General features: G+C 31.8%; 1 protein-coding gene and 1 long non-coding RNA gene across 3 annotated transcripts; one reads left to right on the top strand and one right to left on the bottom strand.

The window, feature by feature from the left end:
- Positions 1 to 12,231: 12,231 nt before the first annotated feature.
- On the top strand, positions 12,232 to 13,679 carry LOC107365423 (uncharacterized). Of its 2 annotated transcripts, XR_016200919.1 has the most exons (3): positions 12,232 to 12,373; positions 12,448 to 12,646; positions 13,208 to 13,535. It is a non-coding gene; the product is annotated as an uncharacterized LOC107365423 (long non-coding RNA). The 2 variants fall into 2 exon arrangements; XR_001569427.3 differs by lacking the exons at positions 12,232 to 12,373; positions 12,448 to 12,646 and adding an exon at positions 12,707 to 13,000 and having other exon boundaries at positions 13,208 to 13,679.
- A 3,893-nt stretch (positions 13,680 to 17,572) lies between these two features.
- LOC107365638 (serine/threonine-protein phosphatase alpha-2 isoform) lies at positions 17,573 to 19,541 on the bottom strand. Its single transcript, XM_015933178.2, has 6 exons — positions 19,379 to 19,541; positions 19,121 to 19,252; positions 18,693 to 18,923; positions 18,266 to 18,594; positions 18,063 to 18,197; positions 17,573 to 17,982 (listed from the first exon to the last, which is right to left on the bottom strand). The coding sequence occupies exons 1-6, from the start codon at positions 19,437 to 19,439 to the stop codon at positions 17,914 to 17,916; spliced, it is 957 nt and encodes a 318-aa protein (XP_015788664.1). The 5' UTR covers positions 19,440 to 19,541; the 3' UTR covers positions 17,573 to 17,913.
- Positions 19,542 to 23,161: the final 3,620 nt, after the last annotated feature.

Genomic DNA, 23,161 nt, shown 5'->3' with positions numbered 1-23,161 from the left:
CTTGTTCTTCTTTGGATGACAATGAATCTGGAATGTTGAATTGAATGGAATGAGAAATGGTTAAATCAAATGGTTTACATGTAGATTAGTCTGAAAGTTATAAGACCATCGATCAAGGTGAAATAAAAGGTTAATCCTCTTGAATCGGTAAGAAATGAAAAGTTAAATGATTGACTTTACCTTAGATTGATGAAGGTCTTCCTCTCGTCCTAATCTTTACTCTTCATGTTTCAATCAAAGTCTTTTCTCTTTTCTTCTTTTTTCCATCTTCTTCTTCATCCAATCCTCAGGCTCAACTTTTCTCTGATCCAATTTAAGTTGCACGGAATGTTGACTTTTAAACATGATAATACACTGAGGTTGTTATGATGAGAAATGAAAATATCCAACATTCCAATTGTTCACATTGTTCAACATTGATATCAATTAATTAATCATTATCCTAATTTACAGTCAAAGGTTAGTGGTAACAAGCCTCCGGTTATGTTAATTTTGAATATAATTTACATCATAACTCTTCTTGTTTTTACAATGTTATTGTCACTGATTGAGCCTGTTTAGGGTTAACTCATTGTATTAATAAATCAATGATGGTGTTACAATTACACACGACATTTAATTACATTTATTAACATTCACCAATTAACTTGTTATCAGTTGAATCTAATTTCAAGCTGTCATTATTATTATCACATTATCAAGTCTTTTTGTGATCAACTTTGATTGACAAAGTCAATGTTAATTGATTATAATGATTAATGACCAGATTTTACCAGAGGAACCAGTGTTTAGTGTTGCGTCTTTGGCTAGAAACGGTTCAGCCTCCGGTTATTGCAAGGTTTGATCGGGCCTCAGTGTCGGGACAATCGTTGGATCAAGAAATGGTCATCAACATTGTATTTAATCAAACAAACTCTCTTTATTGTAGTTCAATGTATCTAAATCATTTTCAGATTTCATCTTCTTCTGTGGGTTGCAAATATTGTTTGTATTATGTTGGGAGGAAAAACCTTTAGAGTTTCGACTAATTTGAACTTTTCTTTGATATTCCGAAAAACTTCTTCACAGTGCTTTAATATGTGTGATGGCGTAGCAAACGTTTGATCCTCGATAATCTCATTGGGTAACGGAACATTTGACGTCAAGTATCGATGAACAATGGCTTTAAATTGAATCCTGTCAAATGGATCATTAACATTTTCACAATTTAGGTACTCCACAAGGTTTTCAGCTGGATCCTTTTAAACTAAACTCATCATTTTAATCAAATCATCAACTAAATCTAATTCACTGTTAGGGACATCTTGTGGTCTCTCCTCCTCATCAATCAAAGGTGGAAATGAATAGCGTCTTATGTCTTCAGCGAAAGGTAGCTGGTTACACTGGAGTAAATAAGAACTAATGAGTCGCCCATAAACATGGAGTAAGACATGCGATTTGAGGATTGCATTGGATTGTCCTCATCATATAAACTATCGCAACACTTTTTGAGTCCAACATGGGATGAGTTAATACATTAAAAGTAACGGATGCCGCGAGATCTTTCATCCTAATACCAGGAATAAGAATCATTGATCTAGATCCAGTGAAGAAAAACTGTCTGACTTTATCCTGAGGAGTCCAAAACAGCACTCGAACAACCAAAAGCTTTGAAATTTCATGGCTTCTTCATCTTCGGGCGTAACCGGTACAATTTTACCGGTTACTTTTTCCAGCTCAATCTTAGATTCATCGCTAGTTTTGTAATTTACATTACCAGAAGGTTCATATTGCGAATCCTTTTCAGAAGGCTCAAAGTAAGGTAAGCTAGCGACAGCAAAGTCAAAAGTTAAAACTGAGGTTAAATTGTCCAAGTTAATCAAGAGTTGAAGAAAGTGATCTTGTAAGTTTGGCCATTTCTACTCTTGTCTCATATTCGGGGCACAATCGACGACCAAAGCAGCTAAATCCTGTTGTGAGCATTTTTAAGAATCAAATGAAAAAGATAAAGTTGACCAAAATTTGATTCAGAATAACAAACTTTGTAAGTTTTTTTACTAATTTACTGACCAAGTCTAAATATTTTTCCATTGATTTGACAAATTTTGTTTTACTATTCTTTTATCGGAACTCTTGATGAACATTCGCATAAATTCGGAAAGGTGTGTAAGAAATTATTATTTCCTAAGATTTAACAAATTATAGTGCTTTTCCTCATCAGATCGATTCAGATGGTGACACAAGATTCTTACGAAGAGAAACTTTTAAAAGTTACAACACTATGAAGAAATCGGACAAGCTGCTTAAAAATTTATTAAGTGTTGAGAAAACAGTATCTTGCGAGGATTTACCAGAAGAGCCAAGAAGAAACCATAGACAATATCGAAAGTAACATTGAAGTACTAGCGCTTGTTAGTGCCCATAATGGAGCAAGAGAACTGTCAAAAGCAAAGTTAAAACATTCACAGATTATTAGCTTTCATTGATTAAAATTGTGAATAAAATGAAATCTAATTTTCAACTATGAAAAGGGATTTTATCAAAAATCTTCAGAGAACCATAAAATCTTTTAACTACACGAATGGTTTCAGTTCTTATAACCCGCTCAGTTTGGCCACAATCTTGACGCAAAAATTTGATTCATTGACTTTGTATATTGTATAAGTTGTTAATCTATTTCTTTCTCTCTCTTCAGACTTAATTTTACGCATCTTATCATTCAGCTTCTAGTACATAGTTAATTGCCCAAAGGGATCATCAACAATCCGGTTCCAATCGAGATATTTTGCCAAATTACGCCTCAAATTTATTTACCTTTTATTTTGTTTGATTTTTTGCTTCTTCTTCTTCTTTCTACGCAATCAATGGATCAACATTGAACGAATAGAGCAAATTAGATTGACAAAGTAATTAAGGTGGGTTAAATTTATCCTCTTGTCATCTAAATTGCTGAGACCCAACCTCACCATAATACACTTAACTACTCATCCCATGGTTTTCATAGGTAACATTCAACAGTTGGTTGTTTATTACCATTGAGTAATTACGTTTAACAGCTAATTTACTCAATTGGTGAATAGGAAATCATTGAATCAACTTGTCTGCTTCACAATCAGTTTCTCAAAATTTAAGTCAACTATTTAAATTATTATTCCCTTTCACTTGTAACATTTACCTCCGATGTATTTCAGGTTAAAAATCTTTAAATGTTGTAAGGTGAACAATCAACAGAATTGGCCTCAAAAATTAAATTACACTCAAGATAATCAATCAAAGTAATTCATTGATTCTATCGTTATCATGTCCAAGGCCTCATACATGAATGTCGCCAAGTGTTGAAAAAAAGTCTAACAGTTTTCCTCAAAAACCTAGTTCTTCATTTGTAAAACTAATCAAATTGAACATTTAAAGCAAACTTGAGATGACCAAAAATTAACCCAAAAAAAGTTCAGTTCGATTGTTAAACTTTGAAAATTGCGAATTGAATAAAATAGAAATTGAATTTCATGAACTAATTATGTAAATTTTATTAAATTTTTGTTCGCTACAATCGATCAATTTCGGTACAATTTGTATTGATTCACATCAGTAATTTCAAAGTGGATTTGATGTGGTTAAGCTGATTGAAGTCCAAAGCCTTCGAATATTGAAAGTGTTGGAAAAGTTCAGAATTAACAGTTTTTTGATAACTTAGTTTTCTTGTTTTGATAAAGTTTGTTGGATCAATTTTAGTGTTTTCATGTAAAAGTGTACAGCATGAGGTTCGATAAGAGAAAGCACATTTACGATCGCCCTACTCTTTGAAAAATCTCACCATATTTGTGGTTCTTTGGATAATCCAAAAATGTGATGAGCGATTACGATATCATTTTCTGCGGCATAATTCAATGTGTGTTTCAATATCATTGATCAACCCTTGTAATGAAAAAGAAGCGTTAAAATGTTAAAGTGTTACCTGGCGAGATGGTGTGATTGGCATTAACTGTTATGTGTACCTGTTGAATGTTGATCAATAGACCAAGCAATGATCATCTTGGACCTCTTGGATTGTTATTAATAATAAAACCCAATGAACCATAATGATCCAGTTTTTCAAGCCAATTTCTCGTCAATATTTCTCCTTGTTACCCAAGTTATCTTATTTGGCCTCTTTTTTGCTGTTAAATGTGTTCAGCCTTCATTATGATCATCATCAAGAGAAAGACAGATTGATGTGATTCTTTTCCATCATAATCACCGTCTTCTTGGGACAAATACACACACACACACAACCAAGGGTTAGGGTCACTTGCCCAACCCAGACCAGGTTAAGGGCAATCTTGAATGAAAAACATTTTCTCATATTTCATTTTCTCAATTGAGATGTTACATTGTTTGCTTCCTTATTGTTTCTTTTTCATCATCATTTGGACTTTGAAAAAAAGGGTTTAATCTTTCTCTCAAGGTAACCAGGCATCAACAATAATAACATCTTCATTGTCACCAGAAGACATTCATATTTTTTGATAAATAGACACAATTTTGATTACCTTTTTTCCCTCTTCTTCTTCTTTTCTTCATCATCATTTAGGTTTTGCTTGGTTTGAGAGGACAACTTTGATTGACGCAATTATTAAAGGTAATGTTAATCAACATTTGTTTGTTAAAACAAGAGTAAACATTAAACCGTCTCTTTCACATTAAACCATTAATGACACTCAACTTTAATTTTAATACATTTGTTGCGGACTTCTGGTTTACCCTTTACAGGTTGAAGACAGTTAACAAATTGTTGAGCCTAATAGACCTTGTACTCGTGTAATCACAATGTAATCCTATTAACATTGCCATCAACATATGTTCACCATTTGATTGGCAAATTGCGTTGTCGCAACAATTAGCTTGGCTCTTGTCCATTTATTTGGTAATGGTGCAATCAAATGGTCAACTTTAATGTCAACCTTTAGCCAACAATCAGATGCACTTGATCCTCTCTACTACACTGGTTGACAAAAGTATAAGACCACTTAATTTTTAGGTTTAAATCTACAGGCGACAAAAGTATAAGGAATTGGAATCGTCCTAATTTTTCCTGTGGAAACCTTATTTCTCAATTTTACAAAAATATTTTAGATCGTTTTAGCACCAAACTCTGTAATTATATTCATATGCAGAAATGAAACATTATCTGCACTAAAAAACTTGAAAAAATTACATGAATGAAAAAAAGTCGTGAAAATTAAAAAGTGGTCTTATACTTTTGTCAACCAGTGTAGCATTGATCAACTCACATTAAGGTTAATTAAGGCGATTACAAGTTATTTCAATCTTCATTTCCTTGTTTTGGTAAATGCGAAAGTAAACAATCTCTTGAGCTCATCAACTAATCAAATCAATATTAATTTGATTTGGGTAAAAAGGGGTAAAAAGATGAATGTTTCAAAATGACTAAACCTAAAGGTTGAAAAGAGACCAAAATTATACAAAATGTAATGAAACAAAAAAAATGAAATTGGGTTTGGTTAAATGGATACAGAATTGGCAAGAGATGTAACCAGGTTGATGATGATCAATTGCACCTAATGATGATTTGGGTAACCCAAAGATTAGGTTATCAGCGTCAAATTTAAGGTTATCCAATGATTGATGAACCAACAGGAGTGACCCATCAAAATAATCAGAAAACATTGAATAGACAAATGTGAAAATCGTTTGCCAAGACTTTTTCATCCATTGTTAATCAATCCTTTATATCCATAAATAAAGACAATATTCATCTTTAATTAATCATGATAATCATCTATTGATTTAAATCCTTTACCAAAGACTTCAACCGTTAGATCTTCAAGTTGATATCAATTTTGTTTTTCTGCCTTTTCTCATTGTTCACTTGATTATTTGATTTTGATGAAGATCAATGAAGCTTATTAGTGGTGATTAAAGATACAATCAGTTAAATAGATTCATTCATTGTAATTAACCTTTGATTAGTGGCTTTTTTTATCAATGAATCAATTTGTAATGCAATGTAATTTGTCCTTAACCAGAAACAGTGAAACCAGCAAAAGGGTTAAATCAAAATCTTTAAACTTGATTGATGTAATGGACAAGAAATAAATTAGTATATTACATGCAAGTTAATTCTTGTTTCAACATTTAATTTGATTCTTTCCATTCCAATCCAAGTATTTGTTCAATCTAATTGAATCAATCAGCAATTAGCATAAACAACCGTCACAAGATTTGATGTCAATCATGAAATCAACAATATGGTGCTGGACAAAATTTTTCGTACACCTCTAAATTTAACTAATTTGAATTTAATATAATGCTAAATGACTTTTTGACTTGAACAAATGGTTTCTTAAGGTATAAAATTTGAAAAAAATAACAAAAAAATTTTGAAAAAAACTCAACAAAAAAAATATAAACAAAGTAACAAAATATCATGAAAGATTATTGGACAATATTTTTCGTACAATAGACATATCACTATCTTTTTGATTTCTGATTGGAAATTTTGGTGGAATTTATGATTTCCCCCTTTAGTTCAATCACTTTGACAAGTCTTGAGTTCATTCCTGAAACTAAAGAAGATGTGGTTTCATTTTTTTCTTGATTGAGCTTTTTTGTTGCATCTTTGATGCCTTCCCACAAATCATCGGTGTTTTGGTAAGGAGGACGATCATAAACTATGTCAACAAGCATCTTCCAAACATTTTCGATTGGATTCAAGTCAGGTGACTTAGATGGCCAACTCAATAAAGCGGGTACATGCGAAGACAGCCAGTCCATTGAATGTTTACAGGTATGTATGCTTGCGTTATCCTGTTGAAAATAGTATCGCCTTCTTCCAAAATGTTTTCGCCAGATAGGCAGAGCATTAGTTTCAAGAAAGTCAGTGTAGTATTGACCATTGATCCTACCAATCATTCGGAAAACATGAACAATTCCATTCGGCAACAACATTGCCAAAACCATGACTGAGCCACCGCCCATCTGACGCATTTCTCTATCTGAATCATCATCTTCACTCATCCAACTCATCCAGGAATCTGGTCCGTCAAGATTAAATTTCTTTTCATCAGTGAAAATCGTCCTCTTCCAGTCGAAACAATCAGAAAGCCACTTCTTGGCCATTGAGACTCTATCATCTTTATGCTGTTGTTTGAGCTGTATCCTTTTTGGTTTCTTTTTGTATCTCAAACCTAAAGATGACAATGACCTTCTGACTGTCCTGTTTGAGCATCCTAAGTTACAATTTGACTTTACTTTTGTGGCATTTACCTTTTCACCTTTACCTTTCAGCCTGTTAACTTCTCTTTTGATTTTGTTCACATCCCTTGCTCCTAGTATTTTTGGACGACCAACATCTTTCTTTGACCTTTCATAATTATTTGCAATCATATATTGGACTGTGCTCGGTGTTAATTTGAATTTCCTCGCAGTTCCTCTCAGATTCTTGGTTTCTTCGTACTCGGTACGAACTAAAGCTATCAACTCTTTTGAGTGCATACTGTATCGATGTTAAAGTATCAGAATGTTAGTTTGTTGGTAATATATCTTGAAAAATTACTTACGTGGTACAGTTATAAAGATAATAGTCAAAAAGTTCAATGTACGAAAAATTATGGCCAGCAAATTTGTGACAGAAAGGAGTAAAATCGTAACTTCAGCACTTATCAAACTTTTTTTTGATGATGAACTTAAATCAACTTCTAATTATTAGATTATCACGGCCACAAGGTTAAATAAATCAATAATATTCACTAAAAATAAAAAAAACTAGTGTACGAAAAATTTTGTCCAGCACTATAAACTTGATTCACAATTTACTTTTAATGACAAATTGAAGATCACTTTACAAGTTGATTTTTAATTGTTGATTAAACATCTTTAAACAATTAGCTCTTGAAAGACTTTAAATTGCTATTAGCATATGATTAATGTGCATCAATTAGCAAGCAATGAATCAACAAACTTGAGATGAATTTTGTTTACTTCAACATTGAAAATCTCAAGTTAATTAACTTTTTTTGTTTCTTCCAATTCATCAAGTTTCATCGAGAATTATTCCGATTCAACGATCAATGATAAGCTCATGATAATTGAAAGTAAATGTATCAAAGGTAAACTGATAAATTGATTTCAACTTGAATTGCTTGAATAAGAGTCAAAAAAAGTCACCAAATTCAAATGTTGATAATTCTGGTTAGATAAGAGTTAAAATGTAAATAACGAGTTGAAGAAACAAGGTGAATATCAATTGTAACAATTGAGAGTTGATTGAACTTGGAAAAAATTGTCAACTTGAATCTCTTTGCAAGGTAATTTCAATTTGGTAAATTCAATTGAGCGAAATGATAAGCAAATCAGTTAACAGGTGAGTGATGATCATAATGCTTTTTAACCTGATTATGGACTTATTGACTTCATTTGACTGTCATTTGGCTGATTTTTTGTTATTCCCTGAGAATGAAAGTTAACTGTTCTGGTGAGATTCAGTTAACATCATGTTGAGCTTGTGATCAACTAATTTTATTAATTGGTTACCTTTTTCACTCTCAACTTGATTGGTCAGGTTTGTTTGGGTAAAGCTGTACATTTACTGTTGTTTGTTTCATGTAATTTTCATAGTGATTGATGTAAAAATAGATTCATTAGACTTACGGATGTTGATTGATTGATAAACTCTGTAATTGACTTGATTGTTAATTTAACATTCAACAGTTAATTTTCATTTAATGGGCAAGAATAAATGTTGACAGTTGAGAGGGGAAATGGGATTAACCAATTGTATGTTTATGCAAAGTAACCTGTTGATACTGAATAATTGAAATCACTCATCAATCAACAAACCTTGTAAATAACGCAGGTTAATATATCTGGTAATATCCATCTCAATCAAAACCAATGAAAATCAAATGAAATGTTAAGCCTCCAATAATCAAGTTAAAAATTTCATTTAAACAATCATTTAAATTCATTTAGATCTTGAAAAATCAGTTTTCAATATTTCTTCTTGGATAAACTCTGGTTCAGTGTCAAAACAGGTGGAACCTTTTGGATAAACTGAAAGCAGTTTAGTCAAAATAGATGAAAATCAAAAACCCATTTCTCCTCATTGATCTTAGGCTCAACCTGGATGAATAAGTAATCATTTTAATCAAATTATTCATCTTTCAATGAATGAAAAAACCTATTCTAAACTAATCCATTTCATTAAAAACCAAACAAAATAAAAATTGAAAAAATCAAAGGTTTGCTTCAATTCAGCTTTTAGCTTATTGATTTTTAAAGACACTTGTCCGAGTTGCTTTGGTCTCGTCGGTTTGAAATGATTTTTGACCCTTTACCCTGTCTCTTGAATTTCATGTTAATATCATTCCAACGTTAAAGGCCAGGAAAATCTGGCCAAGTCAATTTGGGTAATTCTTTTTTGGGTTCATTTACATTTTTAATTTAAAACTTTTCCTTTGATCTTTTCATTGAAATTGGGTTAAGATTACTTTTTTTACCTCGGTTTGGATATTAAGTTGTCTGGTTGATGAAAATTGCATTTAGGCCAATATTACTTTTAGTATTTTGGTGAGTAGAGATGGAAGAGGAAACTGGATAATTTGGGTTGAATGGTGATTGTTGATGAGACAATAAATGAAAACGATGAAAAGGATAACATTGTTGATGAATATGATGATGATAGCGGTAAATTTGAGCATAAAGGCGATGATGAAACTGACATTTTGGTCACTAGTTGAATAATAGATTTACAAAAGGTTTTTATGTTAAATGAATGGGAATGAAATGAAGTACATTTAACATTAAAATAATGTATTTTTTTTGTAAATTGGTCAGCAAATCTGTTTATCTTTCACTCATCTGGACCTTCGTGATGAGGACGATGTAAATGATTATTATAATGATGTTAATGATGATATTTGTATCAAAATTGGCAGCAGAAGACATTACAATGAAGAAATGAAAGATTCCTTTGAAATGGATTCATTTAATCCTTTTCAACTTGATTTATATCTTTACCATGAATTTTACCATTTTCAGCCAGTTTGTCACCAAGAATCTTTCAAATCTGGTTAATCATTAGGACAAAGATCATTTTCAATCTCACCTGATCTAACTGTCAACAATAATCTTCCTGTTTCCTCCTAAATCATCAGCAGTGTAAATCGTCACGCAATGAAATATACAAAAAGGTAACGTTTTAATTAAACCATTTTGTAGTTGCTTTTTTATCTGACTTCAATGGACATGAAAGGGATAAATATAAACATAAAAAATGACCATGATTTATGTTAATCAAACGTTTGACGGAAGATCATGTTAAAGGTAAATGGATTTGTAATTGTAATTGAGTTGATTAGGATTGAGCAAAAAAAAGGACAGATCAAGAGACAAGGATGAAAAGGTCATTTTGCCATCTCTTTATTATTCATGTTTCCTGACAAACAAATTTGATACCTTTTTTCATCTTTCCAATGGTTTGAGGTGAACGTGATTTCAACTGTCATCTTTAAATTGTCAACAAAGGGTTAAAATTTGGTCAAGTGATTAACTTATTAACTTATTTCATATTTGCAACCAGAAGTAATCCCTTTTGAAATTGACGAGGAAAAAATAAAAACAATGAAAAAACCTGTCCACATGTAAACTGACCTCATCTTCCTGGTTACTTACAGAAATGGCTTTAGTTGGAAGCGCATTAAACCATCAGTACCAAGATCATCAGGAATGCAAGCGAATCAAATGTTTGAAGGTTTACATGAAATAATAAGTAATTGGATTATGATGGGAAAATTGTTTCAAACAAATGTAAGTATAATGAAAGGTGTTGTTGTTATTGTTGCATCCAAATAAATATTATACATTTTCATAAAGTTACTGGGATTCACAAAGTAATTAACACACAGCATCGCTCATAACCAAAAGGCATTAGCATCATCAACAGAAGTGATCATTATCATCATTTGGAAACTCCTTTTACCACTTCATCTCATATGCTTAAAAATAGTAAAATTGATTTATTGTAACAATAACACATCTTTGTCTGATAGGAAACTGGTAAAGTAAAAGGTTTAAATAAAAGGCTAAAAAAGTGTTACTTTAACCTGGTGTGGGATAAGAAACGGTAAAAATGCAGTAATAATGATAGATGTAACACTTTAATTGTTGTGTCTGGTTCCTTCTTTGGCTTTTGTCTAATAGCTGTGTTAAGCTCATAGATTAACAGTTGATTAGTTAAGGTTGAACAATATCAATAATCACATAATCTGGTTAAGTTGAGACAACGGTTTGGGTTGATTTGGACATCATAAGGCTTCAGCTTCAATGGTCTTCAAGATCATGAATTTCTTGAAAATATTCCCTTCTTTTTCCTCGATGTAAGTCATTGGTAAATTAAATAAAAAGCTTATTTTTTGAGTTTTTATCCAATCGATGCGATTCTAGATTTTATTTTGACCAACCTTACTAACAACTAATCATGTTAAAATGAAATTTCTTATAAAGAATAAATTTTTTCCCAGAAAATCAAAATTTGGTTCGCAATAGGATATGCAATTCATTATCTATTAAATTCTGAATCTATGTTTGCTCAGCTTATTTCCTGATTGTCTTTGGTTTGTATTGAAATCACTTTAAAGTACCAGATAATGTCACTTATCAATGGCCTCTGACCCTTTGATTTAACATGTTTTGCTCATTGAATAGCTCTTGCTGTGTACATAAGCTATTTTATGGGAGTCACATTATCTGGTACTTTACAGTACCGATAATTGATATTTTGATATCAGTTTAGTCCCGACCGTTAAGAGGGATCAAAGGCTTATTAGCCCATAAGTAAATAAACAAAAGTCAAATTAAAATAAATTTAATTATGTGTTAAATATGATGGTGTCTAACAGCTTGTTGGTGGCAAAACAAGGAAGACAATGAAAATGCGGAAGATTATTGGATAACAAGCTGAGAGCGCGAAAAGGAAAAGTTAACCTCCAAATAAGTTAACGATGTTAAGGATGTGCAAGTCTAACCAAAATGGTTCAAGTGTTATAACAGAGTGTATATTTTATTGTATTAGAATCTGTTTATAATTATATTTTTCACTCTTTTTTTAATAATATGTTAACCTGTTAGTTTGTTAATATAATATCAATTAATGTAAACCCAGGATCATCTTGCTAGTGCAATTCGTTGGTTTGTGTGAAAAATGTTACTCAAAGTCTGATTTACTGTTTACAGCTGACAGAATTTGTTAATCATCATTTGTTTTCTTCTTGTACTTTTTTTCATTTATGTTTTTTCTTTTCAGCCTTTTTTTCATCAAATCTTCCTGTATAAGGTACTCATGACATTGTTTAGCTGAAATAGGAACAATTGGAGGCTAGGAAAATGCTCTTTAACGGTAAATTGTCATAAAAACAAAAGCCATGATTTATTGACACGTTATGATTGATCTTAACTTTTTATATTTCACAGTAACTCTGGTGACATAAAATCAAGCAAAGTAATTGGGTGAATCTGTTATTGTCTGGGAATGATGACGATGGTTCACAATCAACTACAAAATTGAGATGACATGACAATACAAGTATCATTTGGACTGAAAGAAAAAACCAGAGGACCAGATTTGGGAAGCAAAATGAAAAATGATATTGAGAAAACTTAAGCCAAGAAGGTAATCAGCTATTTACATTTGCAGAGAAGATTTATGGACCCATAATTGTTACATTGTAGACAAATTTATGTATATTTACTTCCTTCCTCTTCCCATTGCCATTATCATCATAATATACATTTTCATGGTGAATCTTTAAACAATTGGAGTAACCAAAAAGCCAAATTGAAGTGTCAAGAATGGATCCGTTATTTAGAGGCCTTACAATGTTGAAATGAAACCTTCAAATTTTATTGATTCAGAAGATTATACAGATGCCTTAATTCCATCCTACCTTTGCAGATGTTTATAATTAAACCTTTCACCTTAGCTATGTCATCATTATCCTCATACGCATTAATCTTGAAAGAAAAGGTACGATTGATTGTTGGTTGGTGCATAAACTCTGATACTTTGGTCTGGCTTTGTGCTATAACTTGTACTTGAAAAATAGTGCAAACCAATCAAACAGATGAAACCAGCAATTTAAATTTTGATAACTCTATTTTGATCAGTTATCAACATTCACCAAACCAATTAACCATCAATTATTTACATTTTTTTCCATCTTTTTATTTCCAGGTAAATCTAAATATCTTAACTGTTCTCGGATATTTCCAAGTGTCGACTTGATTGTTTAAAAAGTGTCTGGATGGAAACGTATTTTCAATCAATCTGCTGAACAACTGGATCAGAAGCTTTACCCTCAAAATCAACAATCAAAGTGATTAAATTACCAAACAATACTCACCGAATGGATCAAATTGTGAAGGAATCATCATTTGATTACGTTATTATGGGAACAACTCAATAGTTACCTTGAAGATTTGTGATTCATGAAAATAATCAAGTCAGCCTGATGCGATTCAATTCAACTAAATGCTAAACACTTTTATTAAACTTGCAGTCAACATTTAGCTCTTGTATCAATGTTTAGTTGTGATACTTAACGGTCGCCAATCAAGCCTTTTTGATGCTCAAATTGTAATCATTGTAAATCAAGCAAAAGTGATAATCAAATGCATAAAAAAGGCGAAAGTTTGTTAACCTTTTTTCACTAAAGTCTTCACTATTTTTGTGTTTGCTTGAAAAAAAATTCAACTCACGGTTGGACGAGTATTTCATACAAATCAAATGTTACGATTAAAAGTGTCTTGTAATCAAATTTTGATGTGATTAGATAGTCAAGACTTGTTAATCTTGGTTGAAATATCATGACTTGGTTGACTATCATTACTGATTTAAATCAATGATTGAAACCGTTTGCTAAAAGCCATTTTCACTTGCATTAAATTCCCTATTGATAGTTTAATAGTTGCACCGACAATTGGAAATAATGTGAAAAATTGTGACGAAATGGAAGAGATAATGAAAAGAAATCAGTGAAACATTTGATAAGTGAGATTGAAATGGTAAAGGTTGAAATATAGCTTCCAATATTGGGTAACTTTGAAAATCCTAACGGAAAATGTTGACGAGTACAATTTAAGTTGATTTATGTGAATTGTGAGAATTGAAAGTGACTGTGAAAAATTGATTCTCTCCCCATGATCAACCTTTGAAACAACAATTAAACCAAAGTGTGCCCGATGGTTGATTGAAAGTGATCCTCACAAAAAGCTGAAGGGTTGACTAAAGTATAAAAAAAGATATTGCAAGGTTAATTCAATCAAATTACATTTGGATAACTGTTGTAAACATTGTATCAAAGGTACTTTTTTTCAGTGTTTAATAATGAAATCAGATTATGATGGTTATGATGAGAAAATGATATATTTACTGGAACATCAAGTGGATGATGATAGGGATGAAAGAAGATGAAGATTAATCAATGATAATGATGATGAAGGAGTTGGAATGGGCGAAATGGTGAGATGAAAAGTAGAAACAAAAATGTTGTTTTCAAGTGAAAACTCATAAGCTTCTTAAAAGGAAATATTAAGTTTCCTTTTTTCTGATACAGATGAGGATAACAAAGGTGTTTCAAGATAATGATCATCAGAATAAATGAAGATGTTAAAGAGAAGAGCAAAAAATGAGAATGAAAATTAGAATTGGTTTGACAAAGAAAAAAAGTGTAATCTCGTTCTTCTGACCTTTTTTTGACTGTTAGTCTTGATTGTTTCACTTGATAACCTTTTCGTCCCTGTCACCATATCATCATTATCAACATGGTAAGCATCAACGAGTACATCATGATGATGAGTTGAAATAAATGGTGAAATGAGGTAATCTTATAACGGACTTTACTTGTCTACTTACATGTTAACATTGCTTTCCTTTTTCAATTTGAATATCAAACTCTTCCTCATCTGTCTGCTTCTTCTTGTTTCTGTCTTCACTTTCGTCATTTCCATCTCTGTCTATCACCTATTATACAAAGCCTTGTCTAATGTTTCAATTCAATGTCTGTCTCAATGCCTAAAGGCTCATTGTTTATATCTGTGTTGGACCTTTTTACTTGTTTCAATTCAATGTTGTATTACATTTTCATCATTACATTAACAGCACCTAAAACACCAACCATTATTATTATGATTATTTTTATTATTATTAGATTTTTAACAGGCTCAACGATCATCATTATCATCACCATCATTATCATCATCACCATAACTATTATGATCATCTTACCGTTGCCTATTGAATCATTGGTTACCATTATTTTTTTACCTCGTTCACTTTACCTTTTGTTGTTAATAACTTTATGGTCTTTAATGATTCCTTTTTTTTGCAAGTTGATCAAATAAGGGTCAACCTCATGACCCTTTCTGCCCTTTTTCATAAAAGAAACCATTCAGTCTTTGTCTGGTCACTCGGCGATACCATTAGATGAACATGAAAATGTTTCACTTTGATAAATAGTCAAGGAAGTTGTTTACCTCTAAATAGCCTATTTTTAAATTAAATCAATAACTTTACTGTAATTAATATTTTTTAATTAGTACAATTAATTTCAGCTAGTTACCAGATCTAATGTGGTCAACAAAAAATCCAATTAAATTCGCTAGTCTCACAAATAATGGCTGTTGGTAAAGTCCGCAATTTTGATGCTAAATTGAAAAATTATCCATTGATTTATTACATTATGAGAAAATTAGAAATATCAAAGATTATAAATTAAAATTTTTCTTTTTCGACTCATGAAATATCCTTTCTTAAGGAATAATCTGAGGTTTCTTCGAGTCCTAAAGTAAAGGTTTGTCAAGAGCTTTTAGTCTAATATTTTACTCGCTAAAGAGTCGAGATTTTTGGTCAATCTTATCTTTTTCAATGGGTATTCCGAAGCTCTTGTTTGTGGCATATTGGGTTGAGAGCGCTTCAGCCTTTTAGCTCATCTTTATCCAAGTATTTGGATCTAAAGACATCGGTTTGATACAAAATTACAATCAGCTTCAGGTTTAATAAGCCTTTTTGTCAAAACTGTTTACTGTATTGTGGTTGACCAGTGTAACCAAATCCATTTGAATGTTAACATTTTGTTGACATTCACTCATGGCACATTTTACATTGTATTTGAATGAGTAATCTCAGACTATTAAGTTATTCACGGAAACCGCCAATTCTGACGGAAAGTTTACCATTTTATGGATAAAATCAGCAAACCAAACCATATCATAATCATTATCATCATCATGATACTCATAACATGTGAAAATGATTTACACGGAAAAGGAAAATTGTCACTTTAAAGTCAGCAATTTAGCTAATCATATTAACTGTCCTAACTGTCCACGGAAGTATTAAGATTGAAAAATTGTAAATAAATTGAAATGTTCATCACATTAACCTAAAAATAAGATTGATATATCAAGATCAACAATTGATTTCACTGACAAGTGCAAATCAAACAAATCAATCCATAAGAGCTGTTTGATAAACACTGGAAAAAGTATTTTAACGACACTTTTTCACAACTGAAAACGCTCTAGGAAATGGCACCCAACGATTTACCCAAATGGATGACTGGTCTCTCTGGTTGTAATGATAATAAAATAACCTTAAAATGAAACTCATGTCATGAAAAATGTCATTTGAAGGTGAAAGTATTGAAAATAAGGAATCATTTTTCAAATGAAATGTTTTTTTTCTAGTAAATTCACTTATTTATAAGACAATTAACTTGCGATGATAGTAATGCCTCTATTTACCTCCCGAATCATTAACATAATGATAGAAAGGCCACCCAGAACAATTTGATTTTTTAAATGATAAACCATTTTTGATAAAATAATTCAATTAATAGTGCATCTCTCTCTCACTCTCTGTGAAAATAAACTCATCAGCCCGATGTTGATAGTAATGATGATTATGTTGTTTTTTTTCTCAAAAAATTCCCATATGATCTTGTAACCCTTTGGCTGATTGATTGTATTTCAACATAGGATTGTTATCCTGTGAACCCAATTATTGAACTTTCTTTTCTGATTACTTTTAAACCATTTATCTCTCATGGTTCTCATTCACCTTCAAGGTAAAGATTTACAGATTCTCACAGAGAAGGCGAGAGTCACAATCATTGTTGAATGTGGAGAGCTCTAATGAGTTATTAATATTTTACACTTGTAATTAACAGTCCTTTTCATTTCTGCAATCATATTTTTAACCAAAAACACATTTAATGCCGATCCATTTCGGGGTTCAAACGTTGAAACTGATGATGAAAAAAAGATTAATTTTTCCGACCGATTGTATATGTTGTTTAAAACCACCTAAATTGAGTTTCCATTTTTCAATTTCTCCATGTAAATTTATCAATTTTAAATATATTAAGCTGACTTTGAGCTAAAAATGGTGCGAAACTCAATTTGGGTGGCTTTATTATTCTTCCACGTTGGATCAAGTCTTCATCACCTTGCTGCTAACAAGTTGTTAGTCTGCTTCTTTTACTACCTTTCCAATTCCTCGAGGTGATTTTTTTGTAAGATTTTTAATTGAAAAGAAAGATAATCATTTTAATGATGATTTTATTGCTTAACTTAGCATGTTCCAGTAAATACACTTTTCCATCGATGATGATGATGTTGATAATATTGGTGACACTGGTGATAATGATGCAGATGATTTTTAATGATGATAAAAATGAGTTTTTTTTCTCCAAATATTGATAGGATATTTGAATGTTTATTTGGTGTTTTATAAAGTGAAAGTTAAATCAAGAAAAAATGTTTATCCAGATTAAGGTAAAGACCACCAAGGAAAAGTTTCTTGAGAAGGTAAAGCAAAGTGGTAGAACTTTGCACTTTTCTTGTGATTTCATTAAATTATGATTGGTGTAAATCTTTAGATTACCTTGAAGACCGTGATTTGTTCATAGCAGTATAAGTGAATTTTTTCTTATCTGCTGGTTTTAGAATCTGCAAAGATGAAAGGAGTAATGGAAAAATTTTAAATAAAGAAAACAAGCTATGAAAGATGCTAATGGAAATGTACCAACCTGGAAAGAGCACATAAGAGTCTCATCGACACTCATCATGGCCCCAGCATTGTCGAATTCTCCACAGTAGTTAGGAGCTGAGAATAGTGTTACCAATTGACGTTTAGCGAAAAATTCATAACCATCTTCAACAACCTGTAAAAAGAGAATAAAAACGCAAGGTTAATACTGATTGGTAAAACGAGTAGCTTGAAAAAGCTCACCTGGTGGGCTCTACATATCAAATCTAAGTCATGTTTTTGCAGGAATTTGGCGACAACATCAGCACCAAAAGTGTAAGACACTCCTCTATCGTTTTCTCCCCATCCCATAACATCTTTATCAGGATCAGACCAGAGGAGATCGCATAAAAGTCCTTGATCAGGAACATCGGTGGGTCTCATTATACGACGAATTTGTTCCATAGAATGAAGATCAGGGCTCAAACCTCCATGACAGCAGAATATTTTTTCATCAACAATAGCTGCCACTGGCAAACAATTGAAACAGTCTGTGAAAGTTTTCCATAATTTTATGTTGTATCGCCTTTTGCCTAGTAAGTGAAAATGTAATTTTGGTGAGTCAACTGGTTTTGAAACAATGTTTACAAAAAAAAAGGATTTTTTTCCATAGAAATGAACAACGACTTACATTCATCATAAAAACCATAAATCCGATTGATACTGGCACACTCATGGTTTCCTCTCAATAGGAAGAAATTTTCAGGATACTTAATTTTGTATGCCAAGAGGAGACAGATTGTTTCTAAAGATTGCTTCCCTCTGTCTACGTAATCTCCTAGGAACAAATAATTACTTTCTGGTGGAAATCCACCGTACTCAAATAGACGTAGAAGATCATAATATTGGCCATGTATATCACCTACAAAGAGAAATAGAAATAAAAGAATGAATAAAATAGCAAATAATCAATGACAAGAGAAATAGCAATCATTATCACCTCTAAAATTAACCTAAATAAAAGGTTAGGGGTGAGCTTATGGCAAACCCTTTATTTGGGTCAACAATGAGCAATTTAAAACTATTCAAGAATATTAATCAATAGATAACTTGTCTTACCACATATTTTAAGAGGTGCTTCTAATTCCAGTAAAATTGGTTGACTCAAAAATATTTCCCTTGATTTGATACATAAACCTTTTATTTCGGCTTCAGATAATTGAACATTTTTACCAGGTTTGGAACCGCGAACTAGAGTAAATAAACAAGGTGGGATCAATAAATTAAATAAACTTGACCGAGAAATGGAGGTGGAAAGTGAATAAAAATGGCGTTTCTCAAGCCAATTTCACATAAGACTTATTTATTCATACTTACCCTCTAATAGTCGGGCAATGATAGAGTCGATATTGAGTTGTTCATTGGCTGGATCAACCATAATTGAATTGATTGATTAAATTATGATCAATTATTACAAAACTTAATAAAGATAATAAAAATAATTAATGTTTTACAGATGAAGGTACGCAGACTAAGCAAAGAAAAGGAAGCTGAAAGCTAAAAGTAAAGGCTTCGTACATATACAGGAAGCCCAAACCCCAACCAAAATATTGATACTGAATATATCGATGTGAAAATCGATATATCATGACATTTCGCGATAGTATCGACAAAAATATTTTAGCCAAAATTAAGTCTTGAATTTAGTTAAAGGTTTATTTATTAAATTAATTTTACTCGTCACAGAAAGATTCCAGACTGAAATAAATTATTTAATCAGCCTTCAGTTTTAAAATTTACTTTTCAAAAGTTCAATTCACTTTCCAAGCTGAAAATTAAGTTAAAAGTTGAGTTAGAAGTGAAATATCATCCAATTTAAATTTTCCTGATGAAATTCATTAAATTAATTGCAAATCATAAAATGATGTAAATTATGTGATATTTAATCAGTGAATTTCTTAAAAAAATTCTTATTTACAAGAATCATCAGTGTTTTCCCTTTTCTGGAATAAAAGTGTAATATTGAAAAATTAATTTTCGAAGCTCTTGGTCTTACTAGTTCAATTTGGTTCAGAACTATTCAGAAGCTTTTCGATCTGCTGCAGTTTTTTCTTGGTGAAAGAGGTTATCAAAAGCACAATTTTAGTTGATATTTCGTAGGAAATTTTCACGATTGAACAACTAGCGAAATACAAAAGCACTGCAGTGTAGAGAATCAAATAGAATTGGACTTTTATTCAAATAAACTCTTTGGTAGTTTAGGCATTTGAAGATAACCTTTTTCGAGTGACTCTGGTCAAGTGCATTAGTTTTTCGTCGTTTGAAACTTGGACTGTTTGGGTCAAAAGTCTTTTAATAGCTTACAGAAACTATCTTCAGCTTACTTGCACCCTTCTTGGGCCTTATCTTTCAATTGAGCAGCTCAATAATCTTCTGTTTCAGGATCCATAGCACAACTTGAATTGCCATTTTTACTATGTAAATCACCTCTGACCTCAGCATCAGACCAGTCGAAGTAAAAGTTATCATTTTCAAAAGAGTCATTTCTTCGTATTTTATCCGGTTTCAATAGTTATAGGAATAACTATTGTAACGATTCGAACAGTCTTTTCGTCTCTTCTGGAAATTATCGGGTTTGCTGATTCTTTCAGCAATTGGTGGACTTGGACGACAATTTTGACTGTCAAATTCCAGCTATCTCTTAACTTTTGCTTATCGTCGATATCAGTGTCATGTTTTTTAGCTTTAACATCGTTATTTTTATTCTTACATTTTGTATTAGGAAAAATTTTGTTGCTTTTGTTGTTGTTTGTGTTGTCACTGTATGTACCAAAAGATGTACGATGTATTAGTACGATCACTAGGGAAAACAACACGCTGTTGAACAGGCAGTTTAGTTTGCTCGGTTGGTAAAGCTAGTTTAGCTGTTGAAGTAGATGAACACGAAGACGATGATGATGATAAGGGTGAGCCTTTGAAAGGTCAGTTTGGCAAATGATCAAAAGAGAAGGTTCGATTTAGCTGTGAAAACTCCAACAAGAATAAACAGTGTTTATTGATCAGCAATCTGAAACTAAGGTAAGATAACAGAAGGAATAAAGAAGGAATAACAAGAAAGAAAAATTGTTTGATTAATAAGCTTACGTAGTTAGCTAAAGGGTGTAACTAGCGTTCGTAAGACCAATAAGATATTGACCATAAACCAGCTACATTGGGTAAGTGTAAGCGTTTCAACTTAAAATGACAGTTTTTAATTAGTAATAAACAAATGACCAACTGTGATGGCATATGGTAAAATAAATCTACAGTAATATGGTCATGCTAATTAGTAATATGAGGGACATGAGGAAATTGCTCTCTGCTTAATTGAGACCATTTCCAGCAAACATGCGATCATTTTATACTCGTTATTGTCATTGCTATTTACTCAGCACAGTTTTGTTGCATTCAATCGCAATTGTTTTAAGCTAATTGTACTGCTAATTGTTCTCTTGTGATAGCAATTTAAATCTTCTAATTTTATAACAGATTTATTGAATCATGTGTCCTCTTCCGCTTTTCCTTTCAAATTTTCCTCTTTTTCTGCTGAATTTTCTTGTCAACATCTTTTTCGCTCCTCTTTCCTTCTATCTACTTTAGCGTACCCAAGCAGTCAAAAATTGAGTAAATTTGCATCAAAAATTATAAAGTACATGTAGTAGGCTAAATGTAAAGAAATATGCAACATTAAAACTTACAAGGCGAGATTTTTTCAAAACTTGGTGAATTCATAGATATTATCGAAATAATAAGCATGCCCGAGCATTTGATTCGCAACTCAATAGTTTTTTTTTCAAAAAATCAAAATCAAATAAATTCATAAAGTTGACAACATGCTTTGTCGTATAATAATGTATGTTATATTTGCGGTTATTTTGAAATGAATAAGGGAATAAGTAATATATTATTGATCTTTATAATATACACACCAATCGATCTTGTTCGAGTTGATTAATTAGTCGGCCTGATGAATTTCCCTTTTTCCCAGGAAATAGACCCCTCATTAAGAATTCAATGATGTTAATCTAACACCTTTTCTGTTGAAGACGAAGGTGATGATACCAGGGAGAATGCTAAAGAAAATATTTCCCTCATAGACTTCTGATTACTTGTTTGAATCAGTTCCTAAAAGATGGTTATTTATGGCGTTCTGAGTTTTTTCGCTCTCTCAACGATCTCAAAATCAAAATTCTCAAAGATCTCAAGATAATATTTTTCAATTAAAATCATTGGACAACTCAAATAATCAAAGTTTTGATAATTTTTCTCAGCCATTAGCGTTTTCTAGTTCCTATGGATCATCCCATGGTTCAATCGGTGGATTTAATGAATCTCAAAACTTACCTGCCTCTCAACCCTCAACTAGTCAGGCTCTTGTTGCAAGAAACATTTGAAATACTTCCAGAAACCGGCCAAAAGTGGCAAAAAGCAAATAATTGAGGATTGTATCATTGATATTCATGCTAAATCAGATAGCCCACGAACTGCCAAGAAAGGGTATAAATATACCATAAGATTAAGTAAAAAGAATTGCTTAAAGTGCGCAATCAAGAAACAATGCGTATTTGATTTGACAAAGCTGCATTATCGATTATCAGGCCCAAGTAAGTTTGATTTAAACAACATTCATCATAACTTTAAAATTAAATTGCTTATCTTCTCTATTATAGCCGTTTGTGAATTTCTAATCAACATGGGTTTGATTTCATTGAGTCACGAAAAGCTTGCCGAGCTTCGACAAAAGAATAGGGAATTCTATACTTCATTTCCCGATGAAAATCCTGAAAAATAATGGCTGCTGAAGCTTCATGAGTTTGCCCATGCTAGAATCGGTGGATGCAATTTCAACTTTTATCAGCCATAATTTAACGTTCTAATGTTCACATTCTGAATAATATGATGACATCTACCCTTTATGAATCCTTTTTTAAAATTTATCTAAATATTATATACACTAGATCAGACGATGGCTCGCCAAAATCGGAGCGTTAGTAACTAATTAAAGCTATCGTATTGCTAGATGCAACACTGGCTAACATCCATTGGCTAAAATACAGAAATTCGTAAAATTGATGTAAAGAGACCTGCCAGTAATCCGGACTAAATTTTTACTATTTTCCT

Source organism: Tetranychus urticae, chromosome 1 (genome assembly GCF_039701765.1).
Source record: "Tetranychus urticae isolate SD_2017Ah chromosome 1, NJAU_TeUrti_SD_1.0, whole genome shotgun sequence".
NCBI classification, from domain to species: domain Eukaryota; kingdom Metazoa; phylum Arthropoda; class Arachnida; order Trombidiformes; family Tetranychidae; genus Tetranychus; species Tetranychus urticae.
Note: the sequence above shows the minus strand (reverse complement) of the source record. Positions and strands in the feature narration are given on the sequence as shown.